At 41.5% G+C, this 23,727-nt stretch overlaps 1 protein-coding gene across 1 annotated transcript in view; it reads right to left on the bottom strand.

Annotated features, from left to right (window-relative positions):
- LOC138745028 (cadherin-8-like) overlaps positions 1–23,727 on the bottom strand; it is a 190,918-nt gene that overhangs the window by 15,279 nt on the left and 151,912 nt on the right. Inside the window, exon 9 of the mRNA XM_069902069.1 lies at positions 20,006–20,123. Within this exon, the coding sequence (XP_069758170.1) occupies positions 20,006–20,123 (118 nt within the window). The remainder of the gene's footprint in view (positions 1–20,005; positions 20,124–23,727) is intronic.

The following is a 23,727-nucleotide window of genomic DNA, read 5'->3' as shown; positions in this document are numbered from 1 at the left end:
GAAAGGCTGGAGGGAATCAGGAGGTCAGGCAATATTCACGGAGAGAAATGCCCAGTCATCATTTCAGGTTGGAGCACTTTGTTGAGACTAAAGTAGGAAAGATATGAAAGGACAGAGCTCATGGTGGAGAGAGGCCAAGAGATGATAGGATACTGCAAGAATAAAGATGGGAAAGGGGAGAGTGGGATAAACCCTGGTAGAAAGAGGGTTGAGAGAACAATAAGCACAGGGACAGGTAAACGACCGAATCGCGGGACATTATTTAATGTCAATGTCCTTCAGTGGACATGGAGAAGGTATTTTCAGTAGTGGGTGAGTAAAAGACCAGAAAGCACTGCCTCAGAATTAAAGGACATTCCTTTAGAGATTAGGAGAAATTTCTGCATTTAGAGGCTGATGAATCTGTGGAGGCCAAGTCATTGGGTATATTCAAAGCAGAGGTTGACCCATTCTTGATTAGTCAGGGAGTTGAAGGTTATAGGGAGAAGGCAGGAGAATGGAGCTGGGAGGAAAAATACATCAGCCTTGATTTGATTGGAGGAGCAGACTTGAAGGGTTAAATGGCCTAATTCTGTTCCATATCTCATGATCTGTACATTTCTCCTGTTCTTGTCCTCTGTTTTACGAGAGACAAGAACGCAATCTCACTTTAGTTTAGCATAATAATATAAGATTTTTATTGATAAAGGGAGAAAGAATTTAATTTCACCTTGCACGTATAGATGAGTGACAAATATTCAATTAGGCAGATTTCACTAAATGTTTCAAAAGTGAACAATATGAGAAGGTCATATTTATTTTTCAATGGTTACTTCTAAAAACATCCAAATAAAATGAACACTGATGTATAATCAGTATGATTTACATTTATTGATTTATGCAAATTTGGTTTAGTTATATGTTGGCAGGTGATTAGACAAAGCTTTTAATAGTATCCCATTATTGATAAATTGTCCATCCTCAAAAGTATAGCTTGAAAATTCAAATCGATAAAAATCATCAAGAATGTCTAAAAGTTAATACCATTCTTATCACTCAAAATGATCAAAAATTTAAACAAATGAATTCCGTCACATCTAAATAGAAGTTGCATCTCAGCCCTAAACTCCATTTCTGGAATTATTGTCAGTGGAACTGAATTATATCAGTGGATTACAAGTTGCTACCTTCAAGATCCTGGAGGCCAGCATTAGCCAAAAATTCAGCTGTACCAGCGACATAGACTCAGTGGCTACAAGAGCAGGTCAGAGATAAGGTCTCCTGCAGACAGGGACACAACTTTGACACAGCAAAGTTCCACTATTCTCAAGGTACAAGCGTGGAGATGATCAAACTCTTGCACAAATGAATGCCACTAAAGATTCATGTGCAAAAGATACACAAAAATCATAAGGACATACAAGCAGAATTATGGCTATTCAGCCGATCAAGTCTACTTCACCATTCAAATTATGGTTGATATATGTGGTAAACCACTGGTACACTATGATTGGACCTGCCTCCTGAGACCGATCCTACCCAAACCCTTTGCATGCTCCCCATTCCATTCTGCCTTGATCAGCCAATGAGGTTGTCGGCTGCTCCAGTCTATAGTTAATAAAAGCCTGTCAGTTTCACAACTTCAGTCTTTTGTGGTTATTGACGGTGCATCATTGCATATTTCCTCTCGATTCTATTTTCCTGCCTCCTCTTCATAACCTTTGACACCCTCACTGATGCTTTGTTTGCCCAGCAAAGGGATTCCAAGTAAACCAACTGCTCTCAACAAGATGAGCAACCTCTCGGACAATGCAGCCCTTCTAATGGGTGCCCCATACATGATCATAAACACCGATTCTCTCTGCCTCCAGCACACAGTAGTTGCGGTGAGTACATTAGTCCAGTTTACTTTAGCCACACCTGTTCTGAGATATGGTGAACATCACTGCTTTCCAGGCGATGCACCTGGTGAAAGGAAAGCAACAAGAGTAATTATGACAATATCAAACTTGGTTTGCTAGCATTTAAAGTCGACCAGATTCATTCCCACCAGTTTCCAGCCATTCTACGTGGCCAGTCAGACCATGTGGATGGATGGAAACTGGCACAAGCAGTCGATCCATGCCTCATTCACAGTCTCTGTAGGAGAAGGCACATTATCAGATTTTTTCCAATGCCCTGCAGTTACTAATCTACCCAATTCTGCAGCTTTCTGCTCTCAAGCATGCCACACCCAGCAAGGACAATAACAGCAGCAAAGCTATGGGGATGTCACGAATTGCTGGCACACTGAGTGGCGAAATGGGGCACCAATTAAAGCTACTGCCCCACAGATCAGAGGACACAGTTTTGATCTTGAACTTAGGTGCTCATCTGTGTGAATCATGAGAGTATAAGAGAGGATTTATTACCTTTTATCAAATCCATTCTCATGCCTTCTCCCTGTAACTCTTGATTCCCTTTCTAATCAAGAATTATCCACCTCTGTCTTAAATATACCCAGTGACTTGGCCTCCACAGCAGTATGCGACCACAAATTCCATAGATTCACCACCCTCTGGGTGAAGAAATTCCTCCTCATCTCTGTTCTCAGGGAATGTTTCCTCTGGACCCAGACTCACCCGCCATTGGAAACATCCTCTCTACATCCACCTATCCAGCTATTTCAATATTTGATAGGTTTCAATAATAGCACCCCTCATTCTTTGAAAAGCTAGAAAGTACAGTCCCAGAGCCTTCAAAGGCTCCTCAGAGCATAACCTTTCCATTCCTAGGATTATTCTGGTGAACCTCCTCCGGACCCTCTCCAATGCTAGCACCTCCTTACTTTAATACCACAGGAAGTCAGGTTACCTGATTTTATTTGGAGCAATTAAGGATGGACAAAGAAGAAGACACTGCCAGGGACGATGAGTTTCCAGCAATTAAAAAAAACTTTAAAAGAATGCTAATCACAAAAATGTTGGTGAAACTCAGCAGGCCACTCAGCAGCTGAGGGAAATAGAGGGTGCCCAATGATTTGGTCTTGGGTCCTTCGTCGGGAATGTGGACAAACAGGCAGGTGCCTGAATAGAAAGGTGGGAAGAGACGGAGTTCATGTGACTGAGACCCATTTCACTCTTCCTTTTCATTGCAAAGAACGCGGAACATTACAGCACAGTATAAGCCCTTCAGCCATGACGTTGTGCCAAACTGTTTAAACATAATTCACAATTGAATTTTTCCTCATATTACACACATAACCTTTTATTTTTTATTGCATCCATGTGCCTATCTAAGATTCTTTTGAATGCCCCTATTGTATCAGCCTTCTGGTAAAGCATTCCAGGCATCCACCACTCCCTGAGTAAAATAAAACTTATCTCCCCTAAACATTCCCCTAAATGTCTTCTGATATTTGTCATTGTTGCTCTTGGAAAAAGGCACTGGTTGTCCCCCCTATCTGAGCCCCTCATAATCTTATGCTCCTCTATTAAGTCACCTCTCATCCTTTGTCACTCCAAAGAGAAAAGTCGTAGCTCTGTCAACCTTGCTTCACGTGACATGTTCCCCAATCCAGGCAACATTCTGCACCCTCTCTCAACAAACAATAACCTTCCTATGATGAGGCACGCAGCACTGAATGTAGTATGTTACTTGTAATTTGTTCATGCATCAAATTTTGTCTACTGCTCTCTCAACCTGCCTTCCAGTCTGCTTATGCTTGGCTCTGCCTGATTCACATATCTGGTTCTCCTCATACTGGCACTTTCCCACTCTTTGGGCCATTAAACATTGATGGTAAAGAGTTGTGCTGTGCAGAAATAGGCCCTCTAGCCCAATATATCCATGCTGACCTTTCCACCACATGCCCTAATTAGGATCGTATCATTCTTAGCTTTACGTATTAGTACATCTGTGAAAATGCCTCTTAAATGTAATAATTGTGTCTTGAACCTCCCTTTGTAACACTGATCATGAACTGCTTTGACACCACAAAAGGATTGTCTGCGCTTTATCGACTTTGACACCAACTTCCACTCTGACCTCAAATTCACTTGGTCCATTTCTAGCAATACTCTCCTTTTTCTTGATGATTCTGAAAAATCTTGTTAAATATCTTCTACAAGCCCACCAACACTTTGCTTGCACCTTGTCACACCCTGAACCCTATAAGGATTCCATTCCTTTCTCTCAATTCCAGTCTATATTTTTCCCAATCACTCTATCTTCTTTCCTCTAGTTCCTGCCTCTTCCCTCTTCATTCAAAGAGCTATCCCCTCCCTCTATCACTTCATAGCTTTTTACTCTTCTGCTCTCCCACCCCTATCCACCTATGACCTCTTGCCTTTCTGCTAATCTTCTCTCCCCCCCATTTGCTTCTCCCTATCATCTCTCCACCCCTTCCCTTTCTATTCACCTCGCCATCCCACCTCCCCTTGTTTGCTGCTGACCCCTCCCTTCCTCCTCCACCTATTACCTCCTGCTTTTGCAACCACACCTCCCCTTTACCCTTTTATTCGGACACCTGCTGACATTTTTCCATACCTTGATGAAGGGCTCAAGCCCGAAACATCGGTTATGTACTTTTTTTATCTTTGCTATATAAAGGACACACTGTTTGACCTGCTGAGTTTCTCCACCATTGTGTTTTACTTATGATTTCTTGCCTGTTGGCCTATTCTTCTTCCCCGGCCCTTCTTCCCTCCTCCCCCAATCATTTTATTCAGTCACCTGAGTGCTCAACCCTGAAACATTGGTTATACATCTTTGGTTCTTATGTACGCTGCAGGACCTGCTGAGTTTCTCTAACAGTTAATAAACTCCTTGTCATCAACATTATATCCTCTGGCAGAGTTTCAGGCATCAGCCCCACTCCATGAAAGAAAAATACTCCTTGAAAACAACTTCCTCTCACCTTCCATCTGATATCCCTGCATTGGAAAAGGTTTGGACTACTTCCCTATGAGGGCTTCTCACTGGTTTCTATGTCTTCTCAGATCACCCTCAGCTTCCATCATTCCAGTGTTAACAATCCTATCATATCCAATCTCTCTCCCACTGGAGATACAGCGCTGGCATATTACCAACTGAGATCCTACTTGAAGGATAAATTAGGAAGCAATTTGAGTTTACCAGAGGGAAGTAACCTTGAATATGTGATTACAGATACAATGTTAATCAAAAGATTTATAACAAATATGTATATTAAACTGCAAGAAAAGGAGAATGAGGAAACAAATGGTAAAACTAAACAAAAATGGGAACAAGATTTAAATATAAAGATAAAAAAGGAAACATGGGAGAAATTATGTTCTGGAACGATGAGAAATACAATAAATACGAGGCTACGTATGATACAATATAATTGGTTACACAGACTATACATTACACTGCAAAAGTTAAATAAATGGGACCCAACAGTATCGGATAGATGTTTTCGATGTAAAAAAGAAATGGGAACAACAATTCATGCAATCTGGACATGTGAGAGAGTAGAAAAATTTTGGGATGATCTCAATCAGATATTAAATAAAATAACAGAAAACAATATACCAAAGAATCCAGAGATCTTTCTCCTAAGTAACATAAAAAACGAAGAATTTGGAATTGATTTGGAGGATGCACAAAAAAGATTTGTTAAGATAGCCCTAACCGTAGCAAAAAAATATATTATGTCAACCTGGAAATTGGAAGATAATTTGAAAATACAACAATGGTATATAGAAATGAATAAATGTATTCCATTAGAAAAAATAACATATAGTTTAAGAAATAATATTGAAATATTCGAACAAGTATGGGAGCCTTACATTAAATACAATAGCAAAAACCTACCGGGGACAAACATTACCTAAGTTGATGGAAGGAGAAGGAAAGAAAAGAATGGACTCTGTAGAATTTCTGGTGTATTTTTGTTGAATGACAACATTGTCTGACTGAATTAATGCAACCTAGATTGTATACCTAAAATGGATGAGAGGGGGTGGGGGGGGGGGTGGCTTGGAAGGAGGGAGTGGGGGGGGAGAAAAAGTCACTGTAAATGTGTGAAAAACAAAAAGTGTATATCATGGCTAATGTGATTTATGGTGTGAAAAATAAAAATTAAAAAAAAAAAAATTCTCCCTTTTGCACACATCCTGGTGAATCTTAACTTTTCCAGTGCAAGCACACTGCTTCAATTGCGTGACGACCTGAGCTATAGACAATACCCAAGTGCAGCCTGACCAGTGTTTGATAAAATTGGAACTTAATGTCCCAAGTCTTACAATCTGTGCCATGACCTGTACCTTCTTCAGCTTCCCTAATGGACTGTGTTTACCCATTTGTGGTAAATAATCATGGAGCTCTGGGTTCAATGTTCCTCCATGTACCCCAACATTTACGGTAAAATGCCTTCCCGCTATTTGCATCATCTTGGACTTGTCAGAATTAAGCTCCATGTTCCAACACTCCGTCCAACTTTCTTTCTGATCAAAGAAAACAAAAGTGCTGTTTCAATACTGCAGATGGGTCTTTTTGCGCTGCCAGAGTTGCTTGTAATTAGGGCAGTGTTCGGAGGTTCAAGAGCCTGAAAGCTGTTTGGAAAAAAAAGTCCAGGTTCTGGACTGTAAGCAAAATTCTGGTAAATGAGATTAGGTCAGATTTTTTTTGATGGCAGAGATAGATATATTGAGCCAAAAGGTCTGTTACTGTGCTTTATGCATCCTGGTTAACCTAGAACCCACCTCCTCGTGTTTGTTTGTCCTGTATTCTCTTGGCTCCTCATTAGCCCTCTTTATTATGCTTGCTATCTCCCCTCTAGTCTTGACGGTGTCCCAACCCGAAATGTTGACTAACTATTTCTCTCTGTGGATGTTGTTGTTTACTGCTGTGTGAACCTTGGACTCCAGTTAGAAAGGACATCTGGATCTTCTTCTTGGATCTTGATGGCTACTTAATTTCACACCAGCGAACTGGGTTCATGTGCTTGGGCCAGATAGATGAGGGTCTGAAGTCTCCCCTCTGTGACTCCAGCAACATGGAAACAGTTGCATTAGGTGGAATCCTGGACTAAAGACCAGGAGAGGAGGATTAACCACTGATAAAATTCCAAAGCAATAACATCTAATGAGCAAAATGCAGATGAGTGGTTTTGATGAATTCCCTTTCATTTGCTAACAACACAATGGTTGTGTTTCCCCTTGATGCTAAGGTCAGCCTTTGTCTGCCATTCTCATTTCCTACCTGGTGGTATAATGAAAAGCTAAATGCATTTGACAAAACTAGAATTGTATTCTCACAATACAGCAGGTAGATTTTTTTTTTCTAAAACAAGAAGTAATTTATTGTGACAATTCACTGCCATGTACCTATTTGAATAGTGCCAGAAATATACACCATCACAGACAGAGTTATCTGGTGGTTATTTAATATGGAGAGATGAGAAGGATAGAAGCAGCACCTGGGTCTTTAACATGAAGACAGATGGGTAGATGGGGAATACAAGCGGAAAACACAATTGAAGGTTAGGGATAACATACACAGAACACTTGCGTTCTGCACTGGTAGGTTACAACATCTGATTCTTATCTTTTATTTTTAACAGCATCTTGTCGCTCTTTCCTGCCCATCTGTTACACTGTTGAAGGCAGAGTTGCTGTCAGCACCTAACCCCTTCGCTGATTTCATTATTAGGAGCTTGCATTTCTATATTGCCTTTCACTACCTCGTTTCTCTGCAGCGAATGATGTACTTTCTGCAGTATGGTCACGACTGTTAGAGATAAGGAGACCATCCAGTTACATACTTCCATTGTGTGGTGATAAGACTCAGTCAGTACGCTGTATGTTGTTTCCTGACTCCAGTAGTGTCATACATTTCAGATTGCACACAATGCTCTGTTTCTACCACAGAGTGTGTTTCCTACCACACAGTGGTTTATGTTACATAAGTTGAGGAATAAATATGGGCCAGGGCACAATTGTATTGACATTCAGATAACAAAATCTTCAGTCAGTTTGAAGGGATGTAAAACATTGGTGAAAGGGATTCCTATGAGAAAGCCAAACTCCCTCAATGCCCATACATTTCTGCCCAGTGTTCACCCTTGGTCTTCATAGGCTGAACTTTAAACTTAAGAACATCACATCCCTGAAAGACAAGGACTGAGTTTGATGAGCAATTTCAGAAAGGTCAATCAAATCTAAATCTGGATTCAACCTGGGATTTGGCCTGATCTGAAATTGTCAAGGAAAACCCTTGTTTCCTTGGATTCTATGACTGACAGATCAGGCAAAAGATTTATTTTGGAAAATGCTATATAGTAGGTGGCTTTAAGTACCTCCAGTGACCTATCCTGGTCCACCTACATCGATGCAATAGCCAAGAAAGTGGCCAAGAAGCTTGAAGAAATTCAGCATGTCTACTGTATCCCTTAACTTCTACATTGAAAGGATGCATCATTGCATGGTCCAGGATCTGCTCTGCCCAAAAGTGCAAGAAACTGTACGATAATGGGACACACACACACACACCCCTCCTCCCTTCCACCAACTTTAGCTATAACCTCCACTGCCCTGAAAAAGCAGCCAACACATTAAAAGACATTTGCCGCACCCTCACCACACTCTCATGCCCCACCTCCCATCAGGAAGAGCATTCATGAGCATGAGATTACATACCACCAGATACCAGGGTAGATCCTTTCCAGCCATTATCAAACTCCTGAGTGAACGCCAAAAACTTTTGTACTGTGTCTTGTACCTCGTATGGGATGTCTATTGGTCATCACTGCTTCTTCATGCATGTGTCAATAAATTTGAACTTGAATGATCAAGATACTGCCTTGCTCACACTCTTGTAAATTGGTAATCCATCCCTGTGTTCTTAAAATAGCAATGATTTAGTACTTCCTCCTGTGAAAACATTGGGAGGGAGTGATTTATTCATAAATGGAAATAAAGATGTAAAGCGCATTGTCTTACTAGTAAGTATCCTCGTAAAAATGTTAAGCTTTGGAAGGTAACACTAATAACCATCATGTATAATCATGATGTGTGGTAATTGTTTCAGTTTGTGAAATAGTTCATCCATTTTTATTGTTCTGACAATAAAATGTATCTGAATGTGAAGCTTCAATACAAAACCTAGGGTAGATTCAACAAGTACATTTACATCCATCCATCCAAGAATTTGATTCTGCCTCACCTGCAGGGAAAAAAATCTCAGGGTTGTATGCGATGTCATGTACGTACTCTGACAATAAATCTGAACGTTTTAACTTTGATGTTGTTCAGACCAATGTGATGGTAGTCTCTTCAGTAGGATTTAAAAGTGGGAATGTGAAATGTCAAGAATCAAGGGGACCTAGCTTCCCTTGCACATCAGTAACCAAAAAGTTGAGGTGGTATGAGCAAATGTTAATGTTGGCCTTTATTCCAAGAGGTTTTGAGCACAGGAGCAATGATGTCTTGCATAAACTGCACAGTGTCTTGGTGACACTGAGACCACAGATGGAGAATTGTATGCACCTTTGATCTCCTCACTTAAGACGGAAAAATAAAAGCACTTGCAAATGATGACAAGCAACAAATGTTCACTAGACTGACTCCTGAGATGGTTGAATTGATCATATGAGGAGTCTTGGGCTGACGAGGCCTCTATTCACTAAGGCACAGAAGTCCAAGAGGACCTATGATTGAAATGTACAATGTTTCAGCAGGGATGCACAATGGGACAAGAATAGGATGTTTCCCCATGTAACTGAGTCTTGAGCCAGGAGTCACTATTTCATCGAGGCAGACAGAATTCTGACAGGACCGGACGGGTTAGAGGCAGGAAAAATGTTCCAGATGTGAGGGAAGCTCAGAACATGGGGCCACAGTCTAAGGAGATGAGGAAGTGGGGGGGGGGGGGGGGGGGAGGGTGGAGCCATTTGGGATTGAGATGAGGCGAATCCTCTTCACTCAGAGCGTTGGGAACATATGGAACTTCCTCCCACAGAAAGTTGTTGAGGACTGTTCCTTTGATATATTGAGAAGGGTGTTCGATGGCTAAAGGAATCGGGGTGGGCGCTGAATGGCAGGAAAAGGGTACTGAAGTTAAATGATCAACTATGATTGTATTAAATAGTAGTGGAGGCTCAAAGGACTGAATGGCCTTCTCCCACACCTATATACTATGAATCTATACTGGCAGTGAGGTTGTCAACCATGATCATATTCAACGCTATGTAAGCCCAAAAGGTTAAATGGCCCACCCATGCTCCAAACTCCCAAGGGATTTGTACATTCTGGAAGAGATTTGTCCACTTTCCCTGTGTTTACATGAGTCTCCTCCAGGTGCCCCAATTTCCTCCCACCCTCCAAAAATGTACGGGGTTTGTAGGTTAAATGATGGATTTGGGTGGAAGGGCCTATTACTATGTATACCACTAAATTTAATCTCCTTTTCTGCTTTTGCATCCTCTATCCACAGTTCTTGAATGGCAGTGCAGGTTTTCTGAAATTAGCCCGCATATACTGAGATGTATTGCCTGCATGAATTGCTTTTCTCCTGTACTCACAATTTACATTTTCCTGTACAATCTGACTTCTTTCAGCTCCTAAAGGCTTCCTTTTGAAAATGTTAATTTTCTCAGTGTTTTGACTTTACTTTCCTTTATTATTTCTGGTGCTGAATTTATTGTCACAATCCAGCCTTCATCTGCCCTTTTGTGTGTTTCCAATCTGTTTATCTCTATTCTCTTTCAATTTAAAATCTCTTTTCATCCTCTTTAATTTATTCTCTGACTTTCAGGATGGCAGGGACTTACTGAATGCATAATTTTTGGGTTGACTTGTTCAATAATTAGTCATCTTCTCAAGCCTATTTATGGTATTTGATAAAAACCAATCTTTTGGGAAATGAACCAAAAATCAGAGGGGGAATCTTGACAGAATATTTCCAGTTGAATTTAACTTTTTTTTTCCAAAACACATTTTCATATTTTGTCATGTAGAATATAACAAATTAATTTGGTGGCTTCAGTTTTGTAGAATATTGGCGAGACTCTATGTGGAGTATTTTATTCAGTTTGACATCCATGCTTAAAAAAGGATGTTTTAACCATAAGGTGTGTGCATGGTACAGATACTGCTCTGCCCAAGCCCGTATACAACAGTTAGGCCATCATGCAAACCAGCCTTTCTCCTCTGTCTCATACATTGCTGAAGGGCTCAAGCCCGAAACATTATGTATCTTTGCTATATAATGCACACTGTTTGACCTGCTGAGTTTCTCCTGCATTGTGTTTTTACTTCAATCACAGTGTCTGCAGACTTTCATTATTTACTCTCCTCTGCTGACCACATTTCCCAGTCTCTGAAAAGCTGTCAATATATTAGAGGACCCTAGTCATACGATCTTCTCCACCCACCCTCCACCCCCCCACCCAAACTCTCCTGGCACAGGATAAAGGAGCTTGGAAACATGAACCTCTTTATTCCTTGCTGCTTTTGGACTCTTAAATGGACCTCTTCTTTGGTAACAGATGAAGCCCCCACCCTACTTCAACTGTACTGTTCTCTCTATGCCGGACCTTGTCATTCTAACATGACATCCTTTACCTGTTGATTGACTAACACAGCACCCTGCAATCTTTGACTGACTGTAACACAACAGTTTTGTCACTGTACGATTTGCTGCAATTAAGTTTGGGTTGACTTGCCTGGAAAACAAACAAAACAAATCCTTTCATTGTATTGTGTTGTACATGACAACAATCAATTCAGTTCATCTGGAGAGATAGAATCACAATGTTATAGAATAACAGATTTATACAGCATGAGAACAGGCTCTTTGATCCAACTCATTTAAGCTAAACCAGTTGCCTAGCTGAGCTGGTTCCATTTATCTGTATTCTGTCCATATCCCTCGAAATCTTTGCTATCCATATAGCAATCTATCAAGTTCATTTACTGGTTTATAGAGGGGAGAAGAGGTTGGTGATGTTAACATTCACTTGATTTTCGAAGAAAGAGAGAGGATCTCAGTGAAGGATACGAAATTATGAAAGGTATTTCAAGTTGATCTCCTTGGCTGGGGTCTGGAAGGAGTGGACGCAAGCTCAGGGCTTAATTCATTTAGGATGGAGGTGGTGGCCTACGGAATTCACGGTCACTAAAGAGATGACAGAAGAAAGAATGATTTCAAGTCACGAGGAATTTCGGAGCATGGGGAAAACATGGGGAAATGAGATTGAGACCAAAGATCAGCCTCAATCATACAGAATGACAGAGTTCATAAAAATAGGAGAGTGGACATTCAGGACTTTTTTGTTTCTCCACTCGGTATGAAGGTGGTGTTAGGGGATGGGGGGAGAGTTGAAAGGAAATGTGCGGGCGAAGTTATTTTGACTGGAATAGGCTGCCGGGGCAGTGGTGCAGATAGATGCAATAGGACCATTTAAGAGTTTTCAAAAGAGAGACCTGAATAGACGGTTATGCATCATTGAGCAGCAGCAGTTAGTTTAGAGGAGGAAAGCAAAACACAAATGTTTGCGGACACCATGATTAAAATAAAAACCCAATGCTGGAGAAACTCAGCAAGTCAAACAATATACTTTATATAGCAAAGATAAAAATGTAGTACAACCCATGTTATCCGGATTCAAGCAACCTGCAAAGACACTGCAGAACATTTAAATTTTAAGTTTTAAAATGAACAGGCAAAAAATACAAAAGTTTTAAATTGGCGCGCCTCACCATTAGTTCGCCAATCACACAACACGCAATCTGAAGCAACCAGAAAATACACTTATCTGGCATCTATCAATCTCCGTAGGTGCTGGACCACCAAGGGTTTTATTGTACATAAACAATGTTTCAGGCTTGAGCCCTTCATCAAAGTACGGGCAAAATGGAGGCAGGCGCCCAAACAAAATGGTGGGGAGGAGGAGGGAAGCCGGTGGAGGAGCACTGCCTCATAGGCAGGAGGTAATATGAGGATAAGGGAGGGAGGGCACACCAGCAAACGGGGGAGGGGGGAATGCTCTGTGAATGTCCTAGTTTAATTTGCCATCATGTTCAGTGCTGAAATCATAGGTCGCAGGGCTTATTTTCTTTTTGTAGTGTTCTATGTCCTTTGAGGTCTCTCATATTGCTGGAGAGTTAACTCCTGGTCTTTCTTTTTTGGTGCTATTATTGAATTTTCCACAGTGCAGTTCAGCTTGATGTTATATCTTGCTTAGGGAACAAACTCTATGACAGCAATATTTTTAGATCCAGTTCTCATAGAATCACAAAAGACTTCACAATGCAGATGGAAGCCACCAAGACGTTTGCTGAAAAAGAGCTGTCAAACCTAATCCCGTCTCCTTGAACTTGGCCAGTAGCCCTGCAGGTCATGGCTCTTCAAGTACACATCCTTGCATTTTTAGAATGTGGTGCCAGTTTCAAGCCTCATTCTCCTTTAAGGCAATAGGTTCAAGAGTCATACCATTCTCTGGGTGAGAATGGGCTTACTTCTCTTTGAACATAGGGGCATGGATGGGAGGGGTATTGAGGGCTATGGTCCGAGTGCAGATCAATGGGATGCCTGAAAAATCATTTGGCATGGACTAGATGGGCTGAAGGGCCTGTTTTGTGATGAAGTGTTCTCTGGTTTGATCACTAATGCTTTATATTTCTGTTTATGTGATCTTTTTGTAGAAAAATGATTATTGTGTATTTCAATTTCTCTACAAATCACCCAAACAAAACAAAAAATAATAAATATTTGAAGAAGTAAGAAACAGGAAACCAATGTGGGATGAGAGAGGGGGAGATCGTAAGAGATCTTACAAGATAAGAGCAGGAGTAGGCCTCTCAAACCTCACCTATCATTCATTTGGAGCATGGCTTATCCTATTGGCCTGAGCTGCACTTTTCTGCCTACTTTACATACAACTTGACCTCTCTGTAGTTCAGAAATCTATTTTTATCTTGATTAATCTTTTTTTTGATTAGCCAGGACATTGATGGTTATGGGGAGAAGGCTGTGGGGTGGGGCTGAGTGGGAGAATGGATCCACTCATGATGGAATGGTGGGGTAGACTCGTTGGGCAGAAGAGTGGATTTCTGCTCCTATTTCTTATGATCTTAACTCACCCGTCAAAGCTGATCTGGCCATGGTCTTCGCATTGATGAACTATGTTTTAAGTTTTTAAATTTATTTGTCACATTACACCTCGAGCAGTGAGAAGGGTGCTTCTCCGATCAGTCTAACAGGTTATCTCTTGCATGCTTTCAGATTTATAAAGAGCATAGAGTTACAATGGAAGGAAAGATCAATTAGGACCAAACAAGGGCAGCAGGATAACAGAATTGTGTTGTTCATTCAGGAGCTTGATGACAGTGGGAAAGAAACTATCCATAAACCTGTTGCTGTCGCTTTAATCTTCTGATGGCAGGAGGGAGAAGAGAATCTGGGCACAAGATAAAGGAGCAGAAGTAGACCCATTGGCCCATTGATGCTGTTCTGAAACATGAAAGTCTGTAGTAATAACAGAAATGCTGGACAAACCCAACTGGTCTTGAAGAGTGTGTCTAGAGTGTGATGGGTCTCTTCTCCCCTCTATAAACCTTTCCTTGGCAATGGGATGGAGTAGAGGGGAGAGGTTGGCGTGTTGCTCTGAGCAGCATTTTGTACCTAAAACATTAACTCTCTTTCTCTCTCCACAGAGGCAGTTTGATCGTCTCAGTATTCTCACCAGTCTACAGACGTTAATTTATTTTTAATTTTAGATTTCCAGCATCTGCAGCATTTTATTTTTTCAGTTACTGGCAGTCGGTTCATTTCCATGTCACACTGCAGGGCAGAGATGAAACTGTTCGTGATCTGTAAATGTCCTCAGTGAAGAGATTGTGATTTGCCTTTGAGCAGTTCTTACTGAATTACCAAGCTAATTAGTGCTAAATTTAGCAATCCGATTCAGAGTTAACACATCGGAGCAATGGCCTTTGACAATCAGCAAATCATCTCGGGGCTATGTAAAGGAAACCTTCTCCTGTCACTAACCAAATTACGCTTTGATTTGATGTATATGATGCTGAGGCCATTTATCAAAAGAAGACGGACTGCTTGGTTTCCCAGTGCTAAGATTTCACTTAGGCATCCCTTAGATTTAGAGGGTCATGGAATCACAGAGCACAGGCAGGTCCTTTGGACCTAGTTTTCCATGCCGACCGTGAGTCCCATTTGCCTGCATTTGTCCCTTATCCTTCTAAGCCTTTCCTGTCCAATATTTTTTTTGAACATTGTAATTGTGTCCAATTTTACAGTTTCTTCTGACAAATGTGGAATGCCCTCTCAGTGAAAAGGTTGCCTTGCAATTTCCTGGCAAATCTCTCCAATCTTACCTTAAAACAATGTGCTATAATTCCAGAATCATCCACTCCGGGATGATTTATTTTTAAGATGATTAGTAAATTTGAGGAGGACACCAAAATTGGTCAGTGAGGAAGGATGCAGGATTCAGATCAGTTGGAAAAGTTGGCCCAAGGAGTGGCAAATGGAATTTAACACTGACAAATGTGAGGTGTCTGCATTTTGGTGAGTCAAATTAGGTCAGGACATGTACAGTGAATGGGAGGGCCATAGAGAGTGTTGGAGAACAGTAAGGCCAAGGGGAGCAAGTGCATGGTTCCCTGAAAATGGTATCTCACCACCCCCCCCCCTCAGAGTGGATGATCACAGAATTAAGAGTGCATAGTTTTAAGGTAAGAGTGGAAAGATTTAATAGGAACCTGAGAAGCATCCTTTTCGCTGAGAGGGTGTTTCCTATTTGTCAGAGCAAACAAGTGGACACAATTTTGATGTTCAAAAAACATTTGGGCAGAATTATGGACAGGAAGGGCTTAGAAGGATATGGACCAAATGCAAGCAAATGGGACTAGCCCTGAAAACCAACTTGGTCAGCATGGTCAAGTTGGGCCAAAGGACATGCTCTATGCTGTGTGATTCCATGAATCTCCATGGCTCTGATACGCAACATGCAACAGATTTCCTTGTTGTGCATACTCAAACAGTACCTCTCATTCCTTAGAGCTTTCCCACCAAGGAGAACAAGCTCACTGGAATACTATTGCCTTGCAGGATCCCCTCCAAGGCATGCATTGTCCAAGCTTGGAAATGTATCTTTTTTTTTAAATCACTAGTCTAATTAGTGGTGCTCCTAACCTAATAGGATTGTATTGTGGGAAAGCCTTTATCTTCGACTGACTGCAATTGCTCAAGAAAGTTAGGCATGTTTAAAGTAGCAGTTAGTGCAATGCTGTTAGAAATGCCATCAATTTGAGTTTGAATCCAGCACCATCTTTAATGAGTTTGAACATTCTCTCCTTGTCTGCGTCAGTTTCCTCTGAGGGCTCCATGTTCCTCCCACCCTTCAAAACATACGTGGCTTGGAGATCAATTGGGTGCAATTGGATGGAAAGGAGTTGTGTAATCATGCTGTATGTCTAAATATAAAACTTAAGGTGCATTGCCATAATCTCAAACACAATGAGTGTAGGGTTAGGGTTAAATGCTGTCCTCTTCAACAAACTAATCTGATGAAAAGATAACACCAAATCTGGGAGCTATCCAAATCAATTCTCATACAAATTGCACAGACGAAAACCACTCTAATGTTTACCTGGAGGTATTCTATTTTCCAGCTCCCTTCAGTGAATTGAAATTGTGCTGTTCCGACCCAATTTATGCCAAGTACCATTTACCCATTGTCTGGACCTAATGTTGGCTCCCAGGCCAGTGACTTCCATCTTCATCTTTACCTCATCCCTTCCTTATCTGTGAAGCTTCTTTCAGCATTATAGCTATCCCGCCATGTTAAACTTAAACTGATTTTTGGATTCCATCTGCCTGGTTCTTACACTATGGAAGCTCATTTGGAATTCTCATCTTTCTACCTCGATTTTCTTTTCCCTTAAAATCTGTTGTTTCATTAACCTTTTGGTAATTTAACTGAAAATCCCATTGCGCTTGGGTTTGAAATTTGTTCAGTAATCTGTTTCATTAGTGATTATAATTAAGAGCTCAATGTTGGTCAGGTCACAGGGGCGAACTCTGAATCATACCACTGAACCATTTATACAGGAGGAGATACAGAGTAATCATTCTTAACATCTCAATGGAGAAGAAAAAGCTCTGCTACCTCAACCCTATCCTCCCGATTTGTGGCATTAAAAGACCATTATCAAATCTCTGCTTTAGACCAACGAAACTGGCAATGGACTGCAAATCAAGCATTGAAGTTCACAGGGAAGCACATTGATCTGTTATATGGCATATGACTGAGACTGCACAATGTTCAGTGATTGAATGAAAATAAGCTCTTTATATTTTTCAGTATTAACCAGAATAGAGAAAACCCCATGAGATCCCTGGGTTTAGAGAATGCTCAAAGAGGAATGGGAAGATGGAGCAGGGGTAGCCCCCTCTGGCCCCCAGCTTGTCAATAATCATAGAAATTTATTTGGTGTCCTCCATGAATAAAAATGCATTTGTTTCTAATGCTGTGAAGCTGGAGCATTCAGCATGTCAGATAGGCATCCATGGAAAGGAATGGGCAGGTCAAACCTTGACTCAAATTTTGGCCACGCGATTCTAGCATCTACAGTTTTAGAGTTTTTCTACTGGGAGAGGAGGTTGGTTTGAGATCCTATGCCGGTGAATCTCAGCCATTTCTATGCCATCTTTAATATGATTGGGCTGAAGGACCTGTTTTGATGCTGTATGACTCTATATTGACGTGTCAATGAAGTGAGACACTTCTAATCGACGATGGTGTTCTTTTAAAAGATATTTTACCATCAATGAAAAAGGGTTTCAATAAAATATCAAGAAAGGATCTCAGTCCAAAACATCGACTGTCTATTTATCTCCATTAATGCTTCCTGACTTGCTGAGGTCCTCCAATTTGCCCTTTTTGCCTTTTAACTTTCTAATTTCTAAAATGAGACCTCTCTTTGTCTCTCTTCAGATGCTGCTAGATTAGTTAAGAATTTCCAGATATGGATCTAGACCAACTTTGAAATAAAATTGCTGGAAAAGTTCAGCAGGTTAGGCAGCATCTGTGGAGCAAGAAACAGTTAATGTTTCAGGCCGAAGACCCTCCATCAGAACTGCAAAAGAGATGAAGAAGAAAAACACTAAACTGTAGATGCTGAAATAGAAGATCAATGGGTGGGGCAAGCATCCATGGAGAGGAAGGGTCAGTCAAAGTTTTAGGTTGGGGCCATTTATCACGGATAAAGTATTAAGGGGTAAAGAAGAAGAGGCCATAAGATCAGAAGTAGGCCATTCAGCCCATTGAGTTCTATCATGAGCTGATTCAGTCTCCCACTCAGCTCTACTCCCTGGCCTTCTCCCTGAAACCCTTGATACCCTAACTATTTAGGTATCTATCATTCATTGCTTTAATTACAAGCAAGTGCCTCGCCTCCACAGCTGCAAATTCCACAGGTTCACCACTCTGGCTGAAGAAATTCCTCCGCATCTCTCTTTTAAATGGGTGCCCTTCAATCCAGAAGATGTGCCCTCTTGACCTTGACTCCCCTACCAGGGGAAACAACTTTACCAAATGAACTCTGTGCAGGCCTTTCAACATTCAAAATATTTCTATGAGGTTACCACCCCCCCTCCCCTCCCAATTCTTCTGAACTCCAAGGAGTACGGTGCAAGAGCCATCAAACATTCCTCATATACTAAACCTTCATTCCTGGAATCATTCTTTTCTGAACCCTCTCCAATCAGAATCAGAATTTATTGTCATAAACAAGTCATGAAATTCGGTGATTTATGGCAGGGTCATAGTCCAGAGAATCATATTATAACCATCTTACAACATTCCGATAAAAACTAAAAATAACAGTGCACAAAAAGGCAGTGTCTGGTTCATTGATTATTCAGGAATCTGATGGTAGAAGGGAAGAAGCAATCCTCGTGCCAGCACATCCTTCCTTAAGTAAGAAGCCAAAGACTCTCCCCTGTACTCTTACCAGTACCTTATAAAGTGAAGAAAAGAAACCCCTCCCCAGTTCTTTTCCCCTTTAAACACACATTATCACCCACTTTTTACTTTAGTCTCGATAAAGGGCCCCATCCCAAAATGTTGACTGACCTTTTCTACCCACAGATACTGCTTGGTCTGCTGAGTTCCTCCAGCTTTTCATTCGTATGATCAAGTTTTATTATTAAGCAATCAAATCCCTCAATGTATTTTACTTTTGTTCAAAAGGTGCCAGATAGGTGATTCTGCCGTTTTTATTCTTCCCTGTCCATCACCCCTCTTAATTAAACATTTCACAGAGTAACACATTCATACAAATTAGGAGGGATAAAACCAACATAAAATGGTTTGGCTTATCTGTAAACTGCTGCTATCGGCAAGGGTGAAAATTGTCTTCATAACAGATAATGCTTCAGCAAATTATTGTGGGTTATAATTAAGATGGAAGAGCATGTCAGCCAAACTCAAGCAGTCCTGATTGTTTGGCAGCAATGAGAAAACATCACACTTGGGAGCAGAATTAGGCCATTCAATCCATCGAGCTGGTTCCACCATTCAAATCATGGTCGAAGTATTTTCCTGTCAACACCACTGTGCTCCCCTTCACGAATCAAGAACCTAACAACTTCCACTTTCATCTACCCATTGACTTGGCATCCACAGCCATCTTTGACAATGAATTCCATAGATTCACTATGTCCAAGCTGAAGAAATTTCTCTTTTCTCTCTTCCAAAGGAATGTCCGTTTATTCTGAGGTTGTGCCCTCTGGTCCAAGTCCCTCCCACTACTGGAAACATTTTCTCCATCAGTACTTTCTACACCCCTTTCAATATTCAGTAGGTTACAATGAGATCCTTCTCCTTTTGAACTCCAGCAGTACAGGCCCTGCATCATCAAATGTTCCTCTCATTCCTGGGATTGTTCTTATGATCCTCCTCCTGACCCTCTCCGATGTCAGCACACTTTTCTTTACATATGCGACCCATGGTTGCTCTGCAGGGTGTCCTGACCTTCTTTACAATGAGCATTCTTACCTGCATTATTCTTGATCGTGAAGTTGGGGTTCCTGGAAACTTCGGGCGCCAGGCTGTAGAAGAAGAACTGTCCAGTCTTTGGGTCATCACTATCTGTGGCACTGACTGTTTGAATAACCTGTTGATAATTTAGTGAAAGGGGGCGGGGGGGGGGGGGGGGAAATAAGATGCTTTTATCTAGCTCCTCTTACAATCTCACATATAAACCAACAGAGCTTCAGAGTTGATGAAGCAATTTTTGAAGTGTAGTTGCTATTTAAATGTGGAAAAAAAGCAGCTGCCTGTTTGTCCAGAACAAGAACCATATCCATGACATTGTTTGTTATTTCTTGTTGATGAATGGTAAATGTTTAGAGCCATAGAACATTACAGCATTGAAATAAGTCCTGAGGCACAACTTAACCATGCTGATAGTGAGGTCGACCTGAGCTAGTCTCATTGGCCCATATTCCTCATGCTGTTTTAAAGTAATTAAAAGTCGGCGCAGTTTGTGTAGCAGTTAGAGCAATGCTAGAAACCAGAGTTTGATTCCGGCGCTATCAGTAAGAAGTTTGTACATTCTCCTATCTCTGCGTGAGTTTTGTCCAGGTACTCCAGTTTCTTCTCACCCTTTAGAACCTTACACAAATTGTAGGTTAATTGGTGTATTTGTATTTTGGGGGGGGGGGGGGGTGCAGAGGTTTGTGGGCTGGAAGTGCCTGTTATCATGCTCTATGTCTTAATTTAAAAAAAATTAAAAATGGCATAAGTATACCCACCTCTGCAGCTTCCCCTGGTGGCTCTTTCCATGCACCCACCTCCATCTGTGTGCAAAGTTTGCCCTGCCCTGCATTTTTCAAACGTTTCCTCTCTCATCTTACAGCTACTCATTTTTTGGTTCCCCTCCTTTGGGGAAAATGGCTGTGACCTTTCAACTGATCCATGCCCCACATGATTTTATGTACCTCTAAAAAGGCACTCTTGATTTCCAAGGGAAACAAGCCCCAGTCCATTCAGCCTCTCCTTATACTGTAACTCCAGTCCCAGCAACATCCCTGTGAATCCCTTTGCAGGGTAGTGAGGGTAACCCTCCTGCAAGTGGAGCAACTAGAAGTCTATCACCACCAAAGTTAGGAGACAGGACTGAGTGGTACAACTCCAGCAGTCCATTTCCAGTGAAGACCCTTGAATCTGACTGTGTTGAGTTTGCACACTCTTGCTGCGACTGCGTTGGTTTCTTCTGCAACCCACTTGCAGGTTAGTGGGTTAATTGGCACTCTAACCTACCCTGAATGTGTAGCTGAGTGATGATGGACTATTATAGATTTAAATACATCGACAAGACGGTAGAAGGTATTGAAATCCATGCTGCCCAGCTACACCCGATTAACCAACCATACCCATATATTTTGGAGAGTAGGATGAAATCGGAGCACCCCAGAAAAATCCCATACAGGGGAGAATGTACAACCTCGTTAAAAATGGTGGTGGATTCGAACCTACATCACTGGCTCTCTAATAGTTTTGTGCTAACTGCTGTGCGAGCTACGAACCCCAACAATTCTGACAATAAAAATGGGATTGGCATAGGATTCGGGTAAAATAGCTGGTTGTTTTTCGACACAGACCTGAGTGGGCTGAAGAGTCTGTTTCTGTGTTGTATGACTCGAGGACACCATGAAAGAAGACACCTTCAGTAGCACCCAATCTCTCTGCAGTGGGCTAGTGAATTAGGGTGTACCCATTGTGTGACAGTCAAGATAAGCAATGGGCATTCAACACAAAATGAACAGGGACTGGGGTGACAGATCATTTCAGCTGCTAACGTTTTAACAGTGTTGATAAATACATTTAAAAATAGCTCGTGATTTCGCACTACTGGACAGAAATCCTGCCTTAAGAAAATGGTCATCATTTTTCATTTGCAAAACAGACTTTATACCCATGTGCTTTTCTTCTTGGAACTCACAGATTTCATGTTCAAACAGGCATTGATAAATGCTGTGGTGTCTGTTCAGGGACGCTACCATTTTACAGTGCCTTCAATTGCATACCAGCTTCCTCAGTGAACACTGCCAACAGGATCAGCGCCAAAACACGTCTTATCAGGGGGTATTAGGGTAACTGGGGAATGGACAATCTGACATTTGAAAACTCGACCAGCAAGGGGGGTGAGAGAAAGGGGGCACTTACCATATTAAATCCGGTGTCCCGGGGTATGTAGGTCATGCATGGCCATGTTTCTTCTTGTGCACAATGGATTGGAGTACCAGGGCCATAGGCATCACTTCCACCTTCTTTCGATGGAACTGACGCTAGTGGCCCTGATACGTCAATCTATTGTGCATGTGCCATCCAGAAACATGGCTGTGCATGGCCTATGGACCCAGGGACACTGCATTTAACATGGTAAGTGCCCCCTTTCTGCCCTTAGACCCCCAAATGGAGGACAAATTAACATCCAGCTCAAGGTCGCTCCAGACAGAGGACAGATTACTCAAAAGCTAGACTGTCCAACCTAAATCCAGATGTCTGGCCATCCTATCATGGGTGGGGGAAGTAACAATACCTCATTTGGGGAGGGGCAATGCCCATGAATGCACCCCTCCTTGGCGCCAACACTGACTGGAAAGCATTTCCCACAGAAACAAGGCTGGCGTGGGGATATGGGGACCCAGGGTGTTTCTCACTTTCACTGTCTGCATGGTTAAGCTAGTTGCCATCAGTATATGGTCATGTCGTGGTTGTGTTGCTGCCAGTCATCAACTGCCATGGAATTGGACAACAGAGAAGCAAACCCTCCAGCCCAACTCGTCCATAATAACCATGATGCCTATTTGTGGCAATCCCATTTGCCTGCCTCAGGAGAGGAACCAACATATTAAAGTTCACATCTCATCTCAGTCAAACTCTCTTCTCCCCCTCCCCTTCCAACAGAAGTTTGAAATCGCGCACTTCTAGATTCAAGGACAGTTTTTTTTTCCTTCTGTATCTGGAATGAACCTTCCGCTGGTTTAAGATATTTTCTTGCCTCATTCAACACTATATCTTCCACTTTTGTTTTATTGTCATGCCATGTTTTTAAAAAATTCTTGCACCACCTGTTGTCTCACCTAAGAAGAGGTTGACTTGATTTGATAGAATGCAAAACAAAGTGTTTCACTGTGTACATGTGGCAATAAATAATTCAATTCAATTCAATGCACAAGGCCTATAAAATCAATGCATTTCCTGTCAAAGTACCTGTCTAATTGCCTTTTAAACATTGTAATTACACCCACCTACACCACCTCCTCTGAGTGAAAATCAGAGTTGTGAAAGGACTGAAATCAAATGCAAAACCATTGAATGGTGGAGCAGCTTTGAAGGGCTGAATGGCTAACTCCTGTATCTATTTTGATGTTTCTATGTTACACCGAGAGTAACATGTGCCTAAAGAGGTAATGGAACAGATACGAAAGCAATGTTTAAGAGGCTGTTAGACAGAAACACAAACATTCAGGGAATGGAAGAATATGAACCATGTGCAGGAAGATGGCATTAGTTTAATTTGGCATCATGGCTGACACAGGCATCACAGGCCAAAGGCCCTGTGCCTATGATGACCTGTTCTATGTTCCATATCCAATTTTGGATGACATGTCACTCCATCCCACACCACAATAGTTGAGTCTTTCCAAGATGTTGCAATGGGTCATGGTCCAACAATTGCTTCACCATTCTGCCTGAAGTTACAGGCAATA

Source organism: Narcine bancroftii, chromosome 10 (genome assembly GCF_036971445.1).
Source record: "Narcine bancroftii isolate sNarBan1 chromosome 10, sNarBan1.hap1, whole genome shotgun sequence".
NCBI classification, from domain to species: Eukaryota; Metazoa; Chordata; class Chondrichthyes; order Torpediniformes; family Narcinidae; genus Narcine; species Narcine bancroftii.
The sequence above is the reverse complement of the archived record's forward strand: the minus strand, read 5'-3'. Positions and strand labels throughout refer to the sequence as shown.